Source organism: Rhincodon typus, chromosome 8, assembly GCF_021869965.1.
Source record: "Rhincodon typus isolate 14 chromosome 8, sRhiTyp1.1, whole genome shotgun sequence".
NCBI lineage: Eukaryota > Metazoa > Chordata > Chondrichthyes > Orectolobiformes > Rhincodontidae > Rhincodon > Rhincodon typus.
This window is the reverse complement of record NC_063339.1, coordinates 95195-112182: the sequence shown is the minus strand read 5'-3', so window position 1 is coordinate 112182 and position 16988 is coordinate 95195. Positions and strand designations below refer to the sequence as shown.

Below are 16988 nucleotides of genomic sequence, written 5' to 3'. Positions count from 1 at the left end.
GCAGTAGCTACAGTAGTAACATTTACAAGATGCATGTGGTATCTCACTAAGGCTTCTTTGACAGCACCTTCCAAACTCTCAACCTCTGCCACAGAGAAAGAGAAGGGCACCAGACGCGTGGGAACACCACAACCTGTAAGGTGTCCCAGGTCACACATCATCTCGACTTTAAACTGTATCACCATTTCATCACTGCCACTGGGTCAATTCCTGGAGCTCCCTTCCTTAATGGCATTGTGGGTGTACCAAAAAGACTGCAACTCATCACCACCTTGTCCAGGAGAAGTAGCAATGTGCAATAACAGCTGGCCCTGCCACTGATGACAACATCCTTGAACAAATCTTTAAATGCTGCCTTGATGTTGTGGAGTCGTCTAGAAGTCCATGTCAAGACCATAGCTTTGTTTGTATAAAAATAGTGTAAATGATTTGAACTTGGGGTGGAGAGTACAATTTAAACACCTGTGGATGAGACACACCTATTTTAACCCAAAGGTTTCTTCAGTTAAAAATTATTGTGGCCAGTGATTGAATTGAGACAAGCTTTACATTCAAACTTTCCAAATAAAATGCAAGTACAGGCAGAAAGACAAGAGTAAAATACTGTACTGATCATCAGATTAGTGCCTTTACATTATTAAGGTTTAAAGTGTAATTGTCATTAGAATTTGCAGCCAAGTGACATTAATGATTTGAACAACACCAATCTTCAGAAGGCAGGAGAGCTAGAGGAGAATGATATATTTCTTCAGGCAAAGTTTTAAAGATTCAGAACAATTTGATAGAGACCATCAGAACTTTTCAAAGACAATTGGACATGAAGAACGCTAATTTGCAGGAATTATGGAGCAAAAGCTTGAATATTCTGCACCTTCCTGAAGTCTGCTGCTTGCTAAGTCTTCATCTCTAACTGCTTGATGGTTTTGAAGAAGTTTGTTCCCTGTGCTCAAGTCCACGTCAGTAAAATGTCACTGAAGCTTGGTCTGCGCCACCTCATATCTTTTCCAATCTCAGAAAGATTTTCTTTCATCTCGCTTTTCTTTATGTCCCAGCTCACCAGGTCTTCAATTTTAGCAGAAGAGCCAAGAGTGGAAGAGTTTCAGCTTAAATTGAAAGAATTTTGCAGATTCTCTCAGAACGAAGAACAACTTTGTAACAAAGTCCTGAGTGTAATTCAAGATTATAAAAGGTAACAGCATGTTTTGATTCGAAACGAACTGTTGAAGTGCAGAGACTTTGGAAACACTGACGGGATCAGACAAAGTCAGCATGGATTTATAAACTTACTGGAATTTTTCAAGGATATAATGAATAGATTTGATGGGAAGGAGCAGTGCTTGTGGTTTACTTGGACTGTTGGAAGGCTTTCAATAAGAGATTAATGTGTAAAATTAAAGCGCATAGGTTTGTAGGGTAGTGGATAGAGAACTGGTTGGCAGACATGAAAAGAAAAAAGAAATAAGCGAGCTTTTTTACCTAATGGCAGACAGTAACTCGTGGGGTAGAGCAGGGATCAGTGCTTGGACCCCAGCTATTTACAAGATAAACTGAGTAGGAGGGTAACCTGTGAAGATGATGCAGAGATGCTTTCATGTAATTTGGACAGGTGAGTGAGGGGACAAGTGCATGGATAAATAATAGGTTATTCATTTTGGGAGCAAAAAACAGGAAGGTAGATTATTATTTGTGGTGATAGAACTATTGAATCCCTACAGTGCAGAAAGAGGCCATTTGGCCCATCAAGTCTGCTCCAACCCTCCAAAGAGCCTTTCACCTAGACCTGGCCCCAACCCTATCCCTGTAACCCTGCATGTTCCATAGCTATTCCACCTAGCCTGCACCTCCCTGGACACTGTGGGGCAGTTTAGCATGGCCAATCCACCTAACCTGCACATCTTTAGACTGTGGGAGGAACTGGAGCACCCAGAGGAAACCCACACAGGGAGAAAGTGCAAACTTCATACACAGTTGCCCGAGGCTGGAATCAAACCTGGGTCCCTGGTGCTGTGAGGCAGCAATGCTAACTGAGTCACCATGCTACCTTGGGAAAGGTGGAGGTACAAGGAGACGTGAGCATCCTTATCCACCAGTCGCTGAAGGTAAGCACGTAGATGGTGATGAGATGGAATGGTATATCGGCCTTCATAGCGAGAGGATTCAAGTACAGGAATAGGGATGTCGTCTTGAAATTGTTTAGAAGAGCATTGAAAGGTAATTTGATATTGGCGATCCAATTGTAAAGGGGATGTAGGAGCAGAGGGACCTGTGTACATAGGTGCACAGATCATTGAAGATGGCAGGACAGATGAAGCGAGCAGGTAGTAAAAAGCTTACAGTATTTGCTGCTTTATTATTGGTGTCATAGATTACAAGTGTAGATGCAAAAAGGATGTTTTCCTCTTATGAGAATGTATCAGACCAGAGCATGGGTATCGCAGATTTAAGATAGATGTGAAGAGGAAATTTTTCTATGGGGGCAGTGAATCTGTGGAATTCATTAGCATAGAGGGCTGTTGAGGCTGGTTCGTTGAGTACCTTCAAAACGGATTTTTAATGCTGGCGTTTCGGGCCTAGAAGGGTCTAGGCCCAAAACGTCAGCCTTTCTGCTCCTATGATGCTGCTTGGCCTGCTGTGTTCATCCAGCCCTGCACCTTGTTGTCTCGGATTCTCCAGCATCTGCAGTTTCTACTATCTCAGATTTTTAATGCTGTATTTGTCTATGGCTGTAATCAGGGAGCGTTATGGGGAAAAGGCAGGATAGTAGAGTTGAGGATGATCAGATCAGCCATTATGTCATTGAATGGTGATACAGACTTAAACAGACTTAGTATTTATGATTATTTGGAAAAGCACAGTTTGATTAGAAATAGTCAGCATGGCTTTGCGAGGGGCAGGTCATGCCTCACCAGCCTTCTTGTATTCTTTGAATATGTGACAAAACACATCGATGAAGGTAGAGCAGTGGATGTGGTGTATATGGATTTTAGCAAGGCATTCGATAAGGTTCCACATGGTAGGCTCATTCAGAAAGTAAGGAGGCATGGGATTCGGGGAAATGTGGCTGTCTGGATACAAAACTGGCAGTCCAATAGAAGACAGAGCGTGGTAGTAGATGGAAAGTCTTCAGCCTGGAGCTCGGTGACCAGTGGTATCCAGGGATCTGTTCTGGGACCTCTGCTCTTTGTGATCTTTATAAAGGACTTGGATGAGGAAGTGGAAGGGTGGGTTAGTAAGCTTGCAGGTGACACAAAGGTTGGTGGAGTTGTGGACAGCGTGGAGGGCTGTTGTAGGTTGCAACGGGACACTGAAAGGATGCAGAGCTGGACAAAGAAGTGGCAGATGGAATTCAACCCAGAAAAGTGTCAAGAGATTCATTTCGGAAGGTCGAATTTGAATGCAAAATACAGGGTTAATGGCAGGATTCTCGGCAGTGTGGAGGAACAGAGGGATCTAGGGGTCCACGTCCATAGATCCCTCAAAGTTGCGACCCAAGCTGATGGGGTTGTAAAGAAGGCGTATGGTGTGTTAGCTTTCATTGGCAGCGGAATTGAGTTTGAGGCGTGAGGTTATGCTGCAGCTCTATAAAACCCTGGTTAGACCACACTTGGAATATTGTGTTCAGTTCTGGTCACCTCATTATAGGAAAGATGTGGAAGCTTTAAAGAGGGTGTAGAGATTTACCAGGATGCTGCCTGGACTGGAAGGCAGGTCTTATGAGGAAAGGTTGAGGGAGCTAGGGCTTTACTCATTGGAGCGAAGAAGGATGAGAGGTGACTTGATAGAGGTGTATAAGATGATGAGAGGCACAGATAGAGTGGGTAGTCAGAGACTTTTTCCCAGGGTGGAAATGACTATTACGAGGGGGCATAATTTTAAAGTGATTGGAGGACGGTATAGCAGAGATGTCAGAGGTAGGTTCTTTGCAGAGAGTTGTGGGTGTGTGGCATGCACTGCTGGCAGTGGTAGTGGAGTCAGAGACTTTAGAGACTTTTAAGCGACTCTTGGATAGGCACTTGGAGGATAGTAAAATGTAGGGTATGCAGAGTAGATTGCTCTTAGTAGGATAATCGGTTGGCACAACATCATGGGCCGAAGGGCCTGTACTGTGCTGTACTGTTCTATGTTCTAAATGGCTGACTGGCCGCCTTCAGCTTCAACTTCTCATGGTCTTCTTTGTCAGTAAAGGACATTAATCAAGGATTAAGGAGAGCGGGCAAGAAAGTAGAGTTGAGGCCAAGATTAGATCAGCCCTGATTAGATTAAATGGCAGAGCAGGCTCAGGGACTGAATTCTCAGTTGAGGAAAAAAGGATCACATCTCAGAGTTACACCGGTAGAAGGTGGCATTATTGGAACGGATGCAATGGTGAGTACAAAGAAACTGGGAAAATGGATTGAATCCTTGCAGGAGGTGAGGAAATACAGTGGAGGTGGGAATTGGTGGGTTTGAAATGGATGATAGTCAACAACCTATCCTCAGAACTGGAAACAATGAAGTCAAGGAAGGGAAGAGTCATAGACGGACCAGGTGAAGTTGAGAAGGATGGAAATTGGAGACAAAACTGATGAATATTTCCAATTCCAGGCCAGAGCAGGATGTAGCATCTAAGACGTCATTGGAAAAAGCTTTTGCATACCCACAGCCACACCTTTGACTTGGTAAAGTTCCATTAACTTGTTTCACATAGGAACAGGAAGAGGTGTGTAGAAGTGCTTCCTAACATCTCTCTTGAACAGTCTGATCTGAATTTAGACTATGTTTCTAGCTTTAGAATCTTAACCAGTGGAACTAATTTTACCCTTTTTTTCTATTACCTTGGAGACATCAACCAGAACACCCCTTAACCTTCTGAATTCTACAAAGAGGTTTAATTTTTATAATCTCTTGTCATAACTTAACCCCTGAAGTCTGGGTATCATTCTTGTACACCTACCTTCTACTCTGTCCAAGGCCAATTTCTCCTTTGTAAGGTGTAGTGCCCAGATCTGTTCACAGTACTCCAAGTGGGTTTTAACCAGAGTTTTGTATTGTTGCAGCAAAACTTCTGTGTCCTTACGCTCAAGTTGTTCAAAGTAGGAATGAGTTCAGCCAAGCACAGGAGGGTGGTGGTGGCTGGGGACTGTTTAGGCCTCTTTTCAAGGAAGAAGCAGAGAGGTCTCTGACCATCCTGATGGAGGATGTGATATAGAGGGATTACGTACCTATTGTGAAGAGCTGGTGGCTAGTACCTGGAAATTGTGGAACTGACATAAAACATCAAATGATGCTTGACGGATCTTCAAATTGCACAGCACAGTTAAATGAATTCACAACTAATACGCTGTCACTGACTGAAGCTCCTTGACATTACTACAGTTCCTTCAGCCTCCCAATTCTCTTCAGCCTCCCAATCTTCTTGTGACATGCATCACTTAGGGAATCCTACTGTTCCATTTTTGCATTGATTATCAGATTTTGAATCATACCTGAGGGACCTTTTAGCTATTCCTCGGACATCCTTGAGATTCTTTCACCAACAGTTGCTGCTCCAATCTTGTTTTCTGTGGCATATAAATTTGTTAAAAGCACTTTCATCCTCACCTCTTCTGTCTGTAACTCTTCTATTGTGTTTGAGCCTGCATCCAGTATCAGGATGGTCGTAGAGTTGCACAGCATGGAAACAGACCCTTTGGTCCAACTCGTCCAGATATCCTAAATTAATCTCGGCTGATTTGCTAACATTTGGCCCATATCGCTCTAAACCTTTCCTAATCATATACCCATCCAGATGCGTTTTAATTGTTGTAATTATACCAGCCTCTACCACTTCCCTGGCAGCTCATTCCATACACACAGTACCCTTTGTGTGGAAAAAGTTGCCCCTCAGGTCCTTTTTAAATCTTTTCACTCTCACCTTAAACCTATGCCCTCTATTTTTGGACTCCCCCTAACCTGGGGAAAGGACCTTGGCTATTCACCCTATCCATGCCCCTCATGATTTTGTAAACCTCTGTAAGGTCACTTCTCAGCCTCCAATGCTCCAGGGAAAATGGTACCAGCCTCTTCCTGTAGCTCAAACCCTCCCATCCTGGTAACGTCCTTGGAAATCTTTTCTGCATGCTCACTAGTTTAACAGGGAGGCAGTTGGCAGGGAGTCCAGAACTGAATGCAATATGGTCTTGAAAGGTCCCAATCATTGAATTTTCCATCATCCTTTGACAAGCTGGAATATCCCATTTGTGCCATTAATGCTGTTGGAAATGACTTATTCCTCAAATTTCTTTCAAGGCAACAGATATCAGACCTAAAAGGTATCCTTCTGAGAACCAAAACCTAGTTAAGCCAATGCAACACCTGAGACAAATAATTTAAATGTGAGCATTGAATAGAGAATCTCCAAATTATGTTTCTTCAGTCTTTTATATAGCCAATTCCCTCTATGGAATGACTGTCCATTTTTGAAACCTATCACAGTGTGACTGCCTCATCAGAATTCCATAGAGTCATACAGCACAGAAACAGACCCTGCAGTCCAATTCATCCATGCTGACCAGGTTTCCCAAACTGAACTAGTCCCACTTGGCTGTTTTTGGCCCATATCCCTTTAAACCTTTCTTTATTCATGTACCTGTCCAAATGTCTTCAAAATGTTGTAACTGTACCTGCATCTTCCACTTTCTCTGGCAGTTCATTCCACATATAAACCAGCCTCTGTGTGAGAAATTTTCCCTTTGGGTCCCTTTTAAATCTTTCTCCTCTCACCTTAAAAAATGCCGTCTAGTTTTGAAGTCCCCTACCCCAGGGGAAAAGACTTCGCTGTTCGCCTTATCTATGCCCCTCACGATTTTATAAACTTCTATAAGGACACCCCTCAGCCTCTGATGTTCCGGGGAAAATGGCCCCAGCCTATCCAGCCTCTCCCTCAAACCCTCCAGTCACGATAACATCTTTAAATCTTACCTGAACCCTGTCCAATGTAATAATATCCCTCCTGTCACAGGGCGACCAGTACTCCAGAAGTGGTCTCACCGAAGCCCTCTATAATGGCAACCTAACATCCCAACCCCTATACTCAAAGGTCTGAGCAATGAAGACAAGTGCTCTACATGGTGCCTTAACCACCCTGTTTGCCCGTGTTGCAACTTTTAAAGAGTTATGTGTCCCTAGGTGTCTCTGTTCAACAACAGTACCCAGGGCCCTGCCATTAACTGTATAAGTCCTGTCCTTGTTTGTCTTACCAAATGCAATACGTGATTTATCCAAATTAAACTCCATCTGCCACTCCTCGGCCCATTGATCCAATTGCTCAAACTCCCTTTGTAATTGTCGATAACCTTCTTCACTGTTGACTATACAACCAATTTGGTGTCATCCTCAACTTATTAACTATGCTTCCAAAATTCCAATCCAAATGGTTTGTATAAGTAACAAGCAAAAGTGGACCCAGCACTAATCCCTACTAAACACCACAGGTCTCCAGTCCGAAAAACAGCCCTCTACCACCGTCCTCTGTTTCCTACTGTCAAGACAATTTTGTATCCAATTGGTAAGCTCTCCTTGAATCCCATATGATCTAACTTTATTAACCAATCTACCATGCAGAATCTTGTCAAAGGCTTTACTAAAGTCCATGTAGACAAAGTCTACCACTCTGCCCTCATTATCTTCTTGGTTGCGTCTTCTAAAAAAAGCTCAATCAAGTTTGTGAGACACTGTTTCCCATGCACAAAGCCATGCTGACTATCCTTAATCAGTCTTTGCCTCTCCAAATAAGTGGAAATCCTACCACTCAAAATCCCCTCCAACAACATACCCACCACTGATATCAGATTCATTGGTCTGTAGTTCCCAGGTTTCTCCTTGCAGCCTCCCTTAAATAAAGGCACAACATTAACCACCCTCCAGCACCTCATCCGTGGCTCAGATGACACATATTTTCTCAGAACACAACTAGCTCAGTGACGCTAGTTAACTAGAATCTCTCATCGGTGGACAATGCAGGCAAGGAGCTGGAAACCAGCCCAGGAGATCACATGGACCAACCTTCTTGTACAAAGATACTTAATGTGTACATGAACACCACGGCTGTCTCAACATTGTTAAAACGGAGCAGAGTGTTTCACACTATCAAATTCTGGAGAAGAGTCATACTAGACCCGAAATAATAACTCTGTTTCTCCCTCCATAGATACTACCACACCTATTGACTTTCTCCAACATTCTGACTTTGCACCAGATTTATTGAAATCAATTGCATGGAGGCTTTCAAAAGTGAGATAACAAGAGTTCAGAGGCAGAATGTTCCTGTTAGAGTGAAGGGTAAGGCCAGTACAAGTGGGCAACAATGAATGAAGAAAGATATTGAGGATCTGGGCAAGAATAAGGAGGAGACATATGTCAGCTATACACCCTGGGATCAAGTGAATCTCTTGAAGATTATAAGGGGAGTAGGGGCATTTTTAAGAGGGGAAACAGGAAAGCAAAAAGGGAATATGTGATAACTCCAATTAGACCCCACCACTCAGAACATCCTCCACTCCCCACCCCTCTCTGCCTTCTAGAATGACCATTCCCTTGGCCACTCCTTAGTTTGTGCCACAATCCCCACCAACCACTCCCACCCGCCCGGTACCTTCCCCTGTAACCGGAAAACTTGCAACACCTGCCCACACACCACCTCCCTCATCGCCATCAAGGGCCCTAAACAGCCCTTCCAGGCGAGACAGAGCTTCACCTGCATCTCCTCCAACCTCGTCTACTGCATCCTGTGCTCTCTACATCAGCGAGACCAAATATCGACTAGGTGACCATTTCACCGAGCATATTCGCCTGGCCCGTAATGGCCAGCCTAACCTCCCGATCATTGCCCATTTCAACTCCCCCTCCACCAACTCTCCCTCCTACGTGTCCATCCTCAGCCTCCTCCAGTGTCGCAGCGACTCGGAACGCAAATTTGAAGAACAACACCTTATCTTCTGCCTGGGCACCCTACAGCCCGGAGGGCTCAACATTGATTTCTCTAATTTCAAATAATCTTCCCACCCAGCCCTTGGCTCCCTTCCAGCCCCACCTCCTCCTTTCCATTCCACCTTCTGACTCTCCGTTCCAGCTTACAACAGGATTCATCCCTCCCATCAACCAACGGGGTCGTAACTACCAGTGTCCACCTATCATCACTATTCCGCTCTCCCTCTCACCCCCATCCCCTTTATCTGCAGCTCCCCCTACACCCACATCCAGTCCTGAAGAAGGGTAATACCCGAAACGTTGACTTCTCCTCTCCACCATATGCTGCCTGGCCTGCTGTGTTCTTCCAGCCTACTGTTTGTCTACCTTGTATTACAGCATCTGCAGTTTTTTTTTCTCTCTGAATGAGAAAATTCTATCAGCCAAGGCTAAGGATAGTCCAAAGAGATTCTACAAGTACATTAGGAGCAACTAGGGAGTGAATTAGGCCCCTTAAAGATCAACAAGGTCATCTGTGTCTGGAACCACAGGAGATGGGAGAGATACTAAATGAATATTTAGTCAGTATTTACTATGGAGAAAGGCTCGGGAGCTCAGGGAAATGATTACTTATAAAAACCAAAAGAACTGCGGATGTTGTAAATCAGGAACAAAAACAGAAGTTGCTGGAAAAGCTCAGGTCTGGCAGCATCTGTGAAGAAAAACATTCGAGTTAACATTTTGGGTCCGGTGACCCTTCCTCAGTTTTCTTCACAGATGCTGCCAGACCTGCTGAGCTTTTCCAGCAACTTCTGTGTTTGTTGTTGTTGTTATGAAATGATTACGGATGTCTTGAAAACAGTCCACATTACAGAAGAGGTGGTGCTGGCAGTGTTAAAAAGCATAAAAGTAGATAAATCACCAGGACCTGATCAGGTGTACCTCAGGATAGCACGGTGGCTCAGTGGTTAGCACGGCTGCCTCACAGCGCCAGGGACCTGGGTTCAATTCCACCCTCGGGTGACTGTCTGTGTGGAGTTTACACATTCTCCCCGTGTCTGCGTGGGCTTCCTCCAGGTGCTCCAGTTTCCTCCCACAATCCAAAGACATGCAGGTTAGGTGGATTGGCCGTGCTAAATTAACCACAGTGTTCAGGGATGTGCAGGCTAGGTGGATTAGCTATGGGGAAATGGAGGGTTACAAGGATAGTGGGTGGGATGCTGGGTGGGCTGCTCGGTGTGGACTCGATAGGCCAAACGGCCTGCTTCCAAACTGTAGGCATTCTATTCTGGGAAGCTACAAAAGAAATTTCAGGGCACCTAAGCAGATTCTTGCCCAGATCCTCAATATCTTTCTTCATTCATTGTTGCCCACTTGTACTGGCCTTACCCTTCACTCTAACAGGAACATTCTGCCTCTGAACTCTTGTTATCTCACTTTTGAAAGCCTCCATGCAATTGATTTCAATAAATCTGGTGCAAAGTCAGAATGTTGGAGAAAGTCAATAGGTGTGGTAGTATCTATGGAGGGAGAAACAGAGTTATTATTTCGGGTCTAGTATGACTCTTCTCCAGAATTTGATAGTGTGAAACACTCTGCTCCGTTTTAACAATGTTGAGACAGCCGTGGTGTTCATGTACACATTAAGTATCTTTGTACAAGAAGGTTGGTCCATGTGATCTCCTGGGCTGGTTTCCAGCTCCTTGCCTGCATTGTCCACCGATGAGAGATTCTAGTTAACTAGCGTCACTGAGCTAGTTGTGTTCTGAGAAAATTAAAACTGACCACTGCACAGTACTTTTGAAAATTACCACCTAGTTTCTGACGGCACTGTCCAAAATGTTCTACACTACCACGGCTGTGCTAAGTGGCATTGCTCAAGAACATGATGTCTTAACAGCTGATTGCAGCCACTGGATGGTGCTGTGTAGCCAGTCCAACACAAGCCAACATAGCGTACTCAGAGCTCCTGCTCCTGTGATGCTGCTTGGCCTGCTGTGTTCATCCAGCTCTACACCTTGTTGTCTCGGATTCTCCAGCATCTGCAGTTCCTACCATCTCTGATAGCGTACTCAGAGACTGCCAGTTACTGTAAGATTCTCATTTGCCATTTCCATCAGGCTTGGAAGGAATGAACCACAAGCTTAGCAAGTGATGCCGTGCCTGATGAAGACACAGCTGGTTGGTGATGTATGTGGGGTTGACAGAATGTTGAGAAATTTAGTCCAGGCAGTGATGTGTTTTGTGTTAATATTAAATGCAGGAGATTCTTTTCGCTGCATTGAGAATTGCTAACTGTACAATGTTCAACTAATGTGTCTGACAGTTGTGATATCATGTTCATGCATGGCCCAATGATTCAGCTAAGCACTTTCTACGCAATATCCCATCATCATTTAGTTGTATCTCAGTGACCCGTGACAGTGCAACTGAACGATTGTGTTGCCTACAAAAAACTGGATGGTGGAAATTGAAACAAAAACATAGTGCTGGAGAAATTCAACATGCCTGGCAGCATCTGTAGAGAGAAAGACAATCTCGTGTCCAGTCACTCTGTCAGAACTGACGTTCCCCAGTCAGATTTGTACATAGTGGCTGTCATTTCAAACTTGTAAAAACAAATAACATTGCTACAGTTTAATTCCACAAGTTTGCAATGGTTAAGGACTCTGGCTGAATACCCGAGTTTCTGTATTTTAGGGTAAAAGGGCAGATTATGAAGAGGTGCAACCAGCTTGGAGCAAGACTGCGGTGTGATTTTCAGAAGTTCCTGCAAGAGTTTCATCAATGGAGGAACAGCACTCGCAGCCTGCTGCACTTGCCTCTGGACACGGAGGGTGGGATGTTGACCAAGACTTATCTGCAGAACATTGAGGTAATTGGTGCTGATCAAGGAGTGAAAAGGATAGATGTTCCAAACTGAAATGATGTAGAAGCTGGAGTAGACTGGGTGACATACGCAGCCTCCTCCCTCAAGCTCTTGATTTTGTTTGTGTGTTAAAAAGGCAGCAGTAATGGCAGCAATTCACTTTTTGCAATGTGACGTGATTGCTGAACTTTGCTTCATTCTCTCAGGATCATCTGGCTCGTAGCAACCAATTGAAAATCCAACTCGACAGATTTCAGGGGCTAGAGGGAATGTTGGACAGTGTCTACAGTGAAGAACAGATTGCAACGTTTGAGTCTGAACTCCGAGAGGCAGTACAGCAACGAACATTCCTTACTGATGGTCTTTTACAGAGGAGGAGAAAATTGCAGGTATTTATACAATTGTATAAATAATTTGCTGATTGGTGAGCAACTGTCTCTAAATAGCTGGAAATTTAAAAAATGCATTTTCAGAAACTTCTCAGCTACTTCTAATTAAGAAACGCAAGCAAAAGGGAGGTAAGATTAAGGCCAACTAAAATATAGTTAAAAACCAAAAAGAACTGTGAATTCTGTATATCAAAAAATCAGAAATTTTAGGAAAAGCTCAGCATATCTGGCAGCATCTGTGGAGAGAAGCCAGTGTCAGGTGACCCTTCAAATATCAGACCTGAAAAATTAACTCTGATTTCTCTCCACAGATGCTGCCAGACCTGCTGAGTTTTTCCAGCATTTTGTTCTTTTTGTGCATGTGTAAAATAAAAGTGAAGGAATGACAGGGTAGTATGGCTGTGTGAAATATATGTCTTGCAGCATGTGTACGTTTGAGGATGCTACCTGCAACTGATGACCACGTGCAGCAACTGTTGCCGGCTAGAGAAATGAGCTTTGGATTTTGCAGCTTGACCACTGGCTAGAGCTGTGTTACATCTACAAGCCTGAGAACTATGTGAATAGCACATTTAGTGAGGTGGGCACACTGCAGGATAGGAGTATGAAGGCAGAGAATGAATGAGTTCAGGCAGTCATTCCATCAGAACCAGGTAGTGCAGAAGTTTGCTGGGACAATTTCATTTGTTCACCAATTTTCCATTTCCTGTTGAGGCAATGGTTTCTCAGAGGTGTGCAGTCACCACTAAGTCTGTGCCAGCATGAATGGCTCAGCTGCATGGCATGGGAATGTAAGTGGAAGAGCAATAGTGATGGGAGATTCATTGTTTTCAGGTACAGATGAGTGTTACTTGATTTGGTTTTAGGTTTTATTGTCCCATGTACTGAAGTACAGGGTACAGGAGTATAGTGGAACTGTACAATATCGCCACACATGGGGGCATCTTAGGTGCAAAATACCGAGGTACAAAATCTTAGTTACGGAAGGAGAAAAATAAAGACATAAGGTTTAAAAAGTCAAATATTAGTCCTTTCTTAACCTGTGGGCCTGTAGGTGCCCCAAGAAGGCTCGCTTTCCCCTGCTCTGGCCAAAGACCGGCCCATGCTCACCTGCCACCCTTGCCACCTGGCTGTTGCTGACCTCCATCGGGCGTGACAGGCTTCGCCACTCAAGTCTTCAGCTCTGATTGCTGCTGCATCATTGCCATTGCCGTCATCCAGGTTTGTGCTGGGCCCCAGATGCTGCTACACTCCGTTGCTACGTTAGCCACCTCACTCCAGAGTCTCACTGTAGTGTTGCTCCGGACATCAATGAAGCCACAATACAGCTGACTGTGACCAGCCCTGTAGTTGCTGACTGTCAAAGTAGCCCCAGCTGTACATGTGACAACAGAATGAGATGTGGTTTCCTTAAATCAGAGTTAGGGATCTCACAGAACGTTTGGATGGCACAGTGACTCAGTGGCTAGCATTGCTTCAGCACCAGGAACTTGGTTCAGTTCCAGCCTCGGGTGACTCTGTGGAGTTTGCACCTTCTCTCCATGTTTGCATGGGTTTCCTCTGGGTGTCCAAAGATATGCAGGTCAGGTAGATTGGCTGTACTAAATTGTCCATAGTGTGCGAGGATGTGCAGGCAAGATGAATTAGCCATGGGAAATGCAGGAACTGGAGAAATTTGATTGGAGATGGCTGTTTGAGGGTAAATCTACATCGGACATGTGGGAGTATTTCAAATGGCTGTTGGTAGGAGTTCAGGAATGGCACATTGCTGCAAGAATGAAGTTTAGATATGGCAAGTTACATGAACCTTGGATGACCAGGGATGTTGTGGCCTTGCTCAGAAAGAAAGTCTATGTAAGGTCGAGGAGGATGGGAACTGATCCAGCCCTTGATGTATATAAGGAAATTAAGAAAGAACCTACTAAAGTCTCATGTAACTGGAAGAGAAATTATTGGAAAAGATTGTCAGGGACAAGATCTATAAGCATTTAGAAACAAATGGACTTACAAGTGGCAGACAGCAGGGTTTTGTGCAGGGGAGGTTGTTTTTTGAGGAGTTGACGAAGATGATTGAGGAAAAAGTGTTGTCTCTGTAGACTTCAGTAAAGCCTTTGACAAATTCCTCATGGCAGACTGATACAAAAGATGAAATCACATGGTATCAGGGGTGAACTGGCAAGAAGGATACAGAACTGGCTTAGTCATAGGAAACAGAGGGTAGCGGTGGAAGAATGCTTTTTTGAATGGATGGCTGTGACTAGTGGTGTTCCACAGGGATCAGTGCTGGGACCTCTGCTGTTGGTGATCTGGTGAATGATTTGGAGGAAAACGTAGCTGGTCTAATTAGCAAGTTTGTGGACAACACAAAGATTGGTGGAGTTGCGGATAGTGAGGAGGATTGTCAGAGGATACAGCAGGATATAGAGCAGTTGGAGGCATGGGCAGAAAAATGGCAGATGGAGTTTAATCCTGACCAATGTGAGTTGATGCATCTTGGAAAGTCAAGTACAGGTGGAAATTATATAGTGAATGGCAGAACCCTTAGGAGTATTGATATGCGGAGGGATCTGGGTGTGCAGGTCCATAAATCGCTGAAGGTGACAGCGCAGGTAGATAAGGTAGTAAAAAAGGCCTATGGCATGCTGCCTTCATTGTAAAGGGCATTGAGTATAAGGATAGACAAGTTATGCTGCAGCTTTATGGAACTCCACTTAGGTCACACTTAGAATATTGCGTACAGTTCTAGTCATCGCACTACCAGAAGGATGTGGATGCTTTGGAGAGGGTACAGAAAAGGTTTACCAGTTTGTTGCCTGGTATGGGGGATTTTAGCTGTGAAGAAAGGTTGGCTAGACTTGGTTTGTTTTGAGTGGAATGCAGGAGGTTGCGGGGGTTTGGGCGGGGTCGGGGTGGGGTGGGTGTGGTGGAGTGGTGGGGTGTGGTGCGTGACCTGATAGAAGTTTACAAGATTGTGAATGGCATTTTTTTCTGTTCATTTTGGGCGTTGCTGGCTGGCCAGCATTTCTTGCCCATCCCTATTTGCCCCTTGAGAAGGTGGTGGTGAGCTGCCTTCTTGAACCACTGCAGTCCTCCTGCTGTAGGTTTACCCACGATGCTTTTAGGGAGGGAATTCCAGGATTTTGACCCAACCACCGTGAAAGAACGGAGATATATTTCCAAGTCAGGATGGTGAGTGACTTAGAGGGGAACTTGGAGGTGGTGGTGTTCCCATATTATCTGCTGCCCTTGTCCTTCTAGATGGAAGTGGCCATGGGTTTGGAAGGTGCTATCTGAGGATCTTTGGTGAATTTCTGCAGTGTATCTCGTAGATAGTACTCACTACTGCTACTGAGCGTCGGTGGTGGAGGAAGCGAATGCTTGTGGATGTAGTGCCAATCAAGCGGGCTGCTTTTCCTGGATGGTGTCAAGCTTCTTGAGTGTTGTTGGGGCTGCACTCATCCAGGCAAGTGGGAAGTATTCCATCACACACCTGGCTTGTGCCTTGTAGATGGTGGACAGGCTTTGAGGAGTCAGGAGGTGAGTTACTCACCTCAGTATTCCCAGCTTCTGGCCTGCTCTTGTAACCACTGTGTTAATGTGGTGAGTCCAGTTGAGTTTCTGGTCAATGGTAACCCCCAGGATGTTGATAGAATGGAAAGTGTGAGGCAATTTCCCAGGGTGGAGGGGTCAGTTACTAGGGGACACAGATTCAAGGTGCAAGGGGGAGTATTTAAAGATGTGCGAGGCATGTTTTTCACACAAAGGGTGGTGAGTGCCTGGAATGCATTGCCAGAAGAGGTGGTGGACACAGACACAATAGCAGCATTCAAGAAACACTTGGACGAATACCTGAACAGGAGTGGCATAGAGGGATACAGATCCTGTAAGTGAAGATCGCTTCAGTATAGAAGGGCAAAATGTTTTGGCACAGGCTTGGAGGGCCGAAGGGCCTGTTCCTGTGCTGTATTGTTCTTTGTTGTTTGTTGTTCTTCTTTGTTCTTGGGTTACAGGGTAGGGGGTTGGGGTTAGGTTTGGGTGAGGGGCTTTTCAGAGTGACTGTATGGACTTGATGAGCCGAATGGCCTGCTTTCCACCCTGGGGATTCTGTGATTTGCAAGGCATTCTCATGAGTGAGGGTGACCACACAGATTTCATGATCCACATTGCCATTTCTACCTCTGTCAGTATAGCCAATGAGATCCTGAAAGCAGATTTTGGGAAGCTAAGAAAGGGATTAAAAGCCAGACCTCAATAGCAGCAATCACAGGATTACTCTTAGTACCGTGTGAGTGAGCATTGCAATAGGAGGATTGATCAATTCAACACTTAAGTGGAGAATTTATGTAGTTACGAGGGCATCAGATTTCTGAGGCATTGGGATCATTTCTGGAACACGGGATCTATACCACAAGAAACAGCTACAGAGTGGAGGCCATGTCCTTGTGGTATTAGTTCTACACTGTTAATCCAAAAACTGGGGATCGGGGTTCAAATCCCACCACAGCAGAATGGAATTTGAATTCAATAAAAGTACCTGGAATTAAGAGTCTACTCATGACCTTGAAACCATTGTCAATTGTCAGCAAAAACCATAGACCAGTGAGCCTTACTTCGGTTGTGGGTAAAGTGTTGGAAAGGATTATAAGAGATAGGACTTATAATCATCTAGAAAGGAATAATTTGATTAGGGATAGTCAACACGGTTTTGTGAAGGGTAGGTCGTGCCTCACAAACCTTACTCAGTTCTTTGAGAAGGTCACCAAACAGGTGGATGAGGGTAAAGCGGTTGATGTGGTGTATTTGGA

The 16988-nt window shown here is 44.6% G+C and overlaps 1 protein-coding gene across 2 annotated transcripts in view; it reads left to right on the top strand.

Moving 5' to 3' along the window:
- Positions 1-16988, top strand: part of syne3 (spectrin repeat containing, nuclear envelope family member 3) — a 91477-nt gene that overhangs the window by 22555 nt on the left and 51934 nt on the right. For both annotated transcript variants that reach the window (XM_048599781.1, XM_048599783.1), the window contains 3 exons: positions 1053-1189; positions 11626-11800; positions 12001-12183. In XM_048599781.1, coding sequence (XP_048455738.1) covers positions 1053-1189; positions 11626-11800; positions 12001-12183 — 495 coding nt within the window. The remainder of the gene's footprint in view (positions 1-1052; positions 1190-11625; positions 11801-12000; positions 12184-16988) is intronic.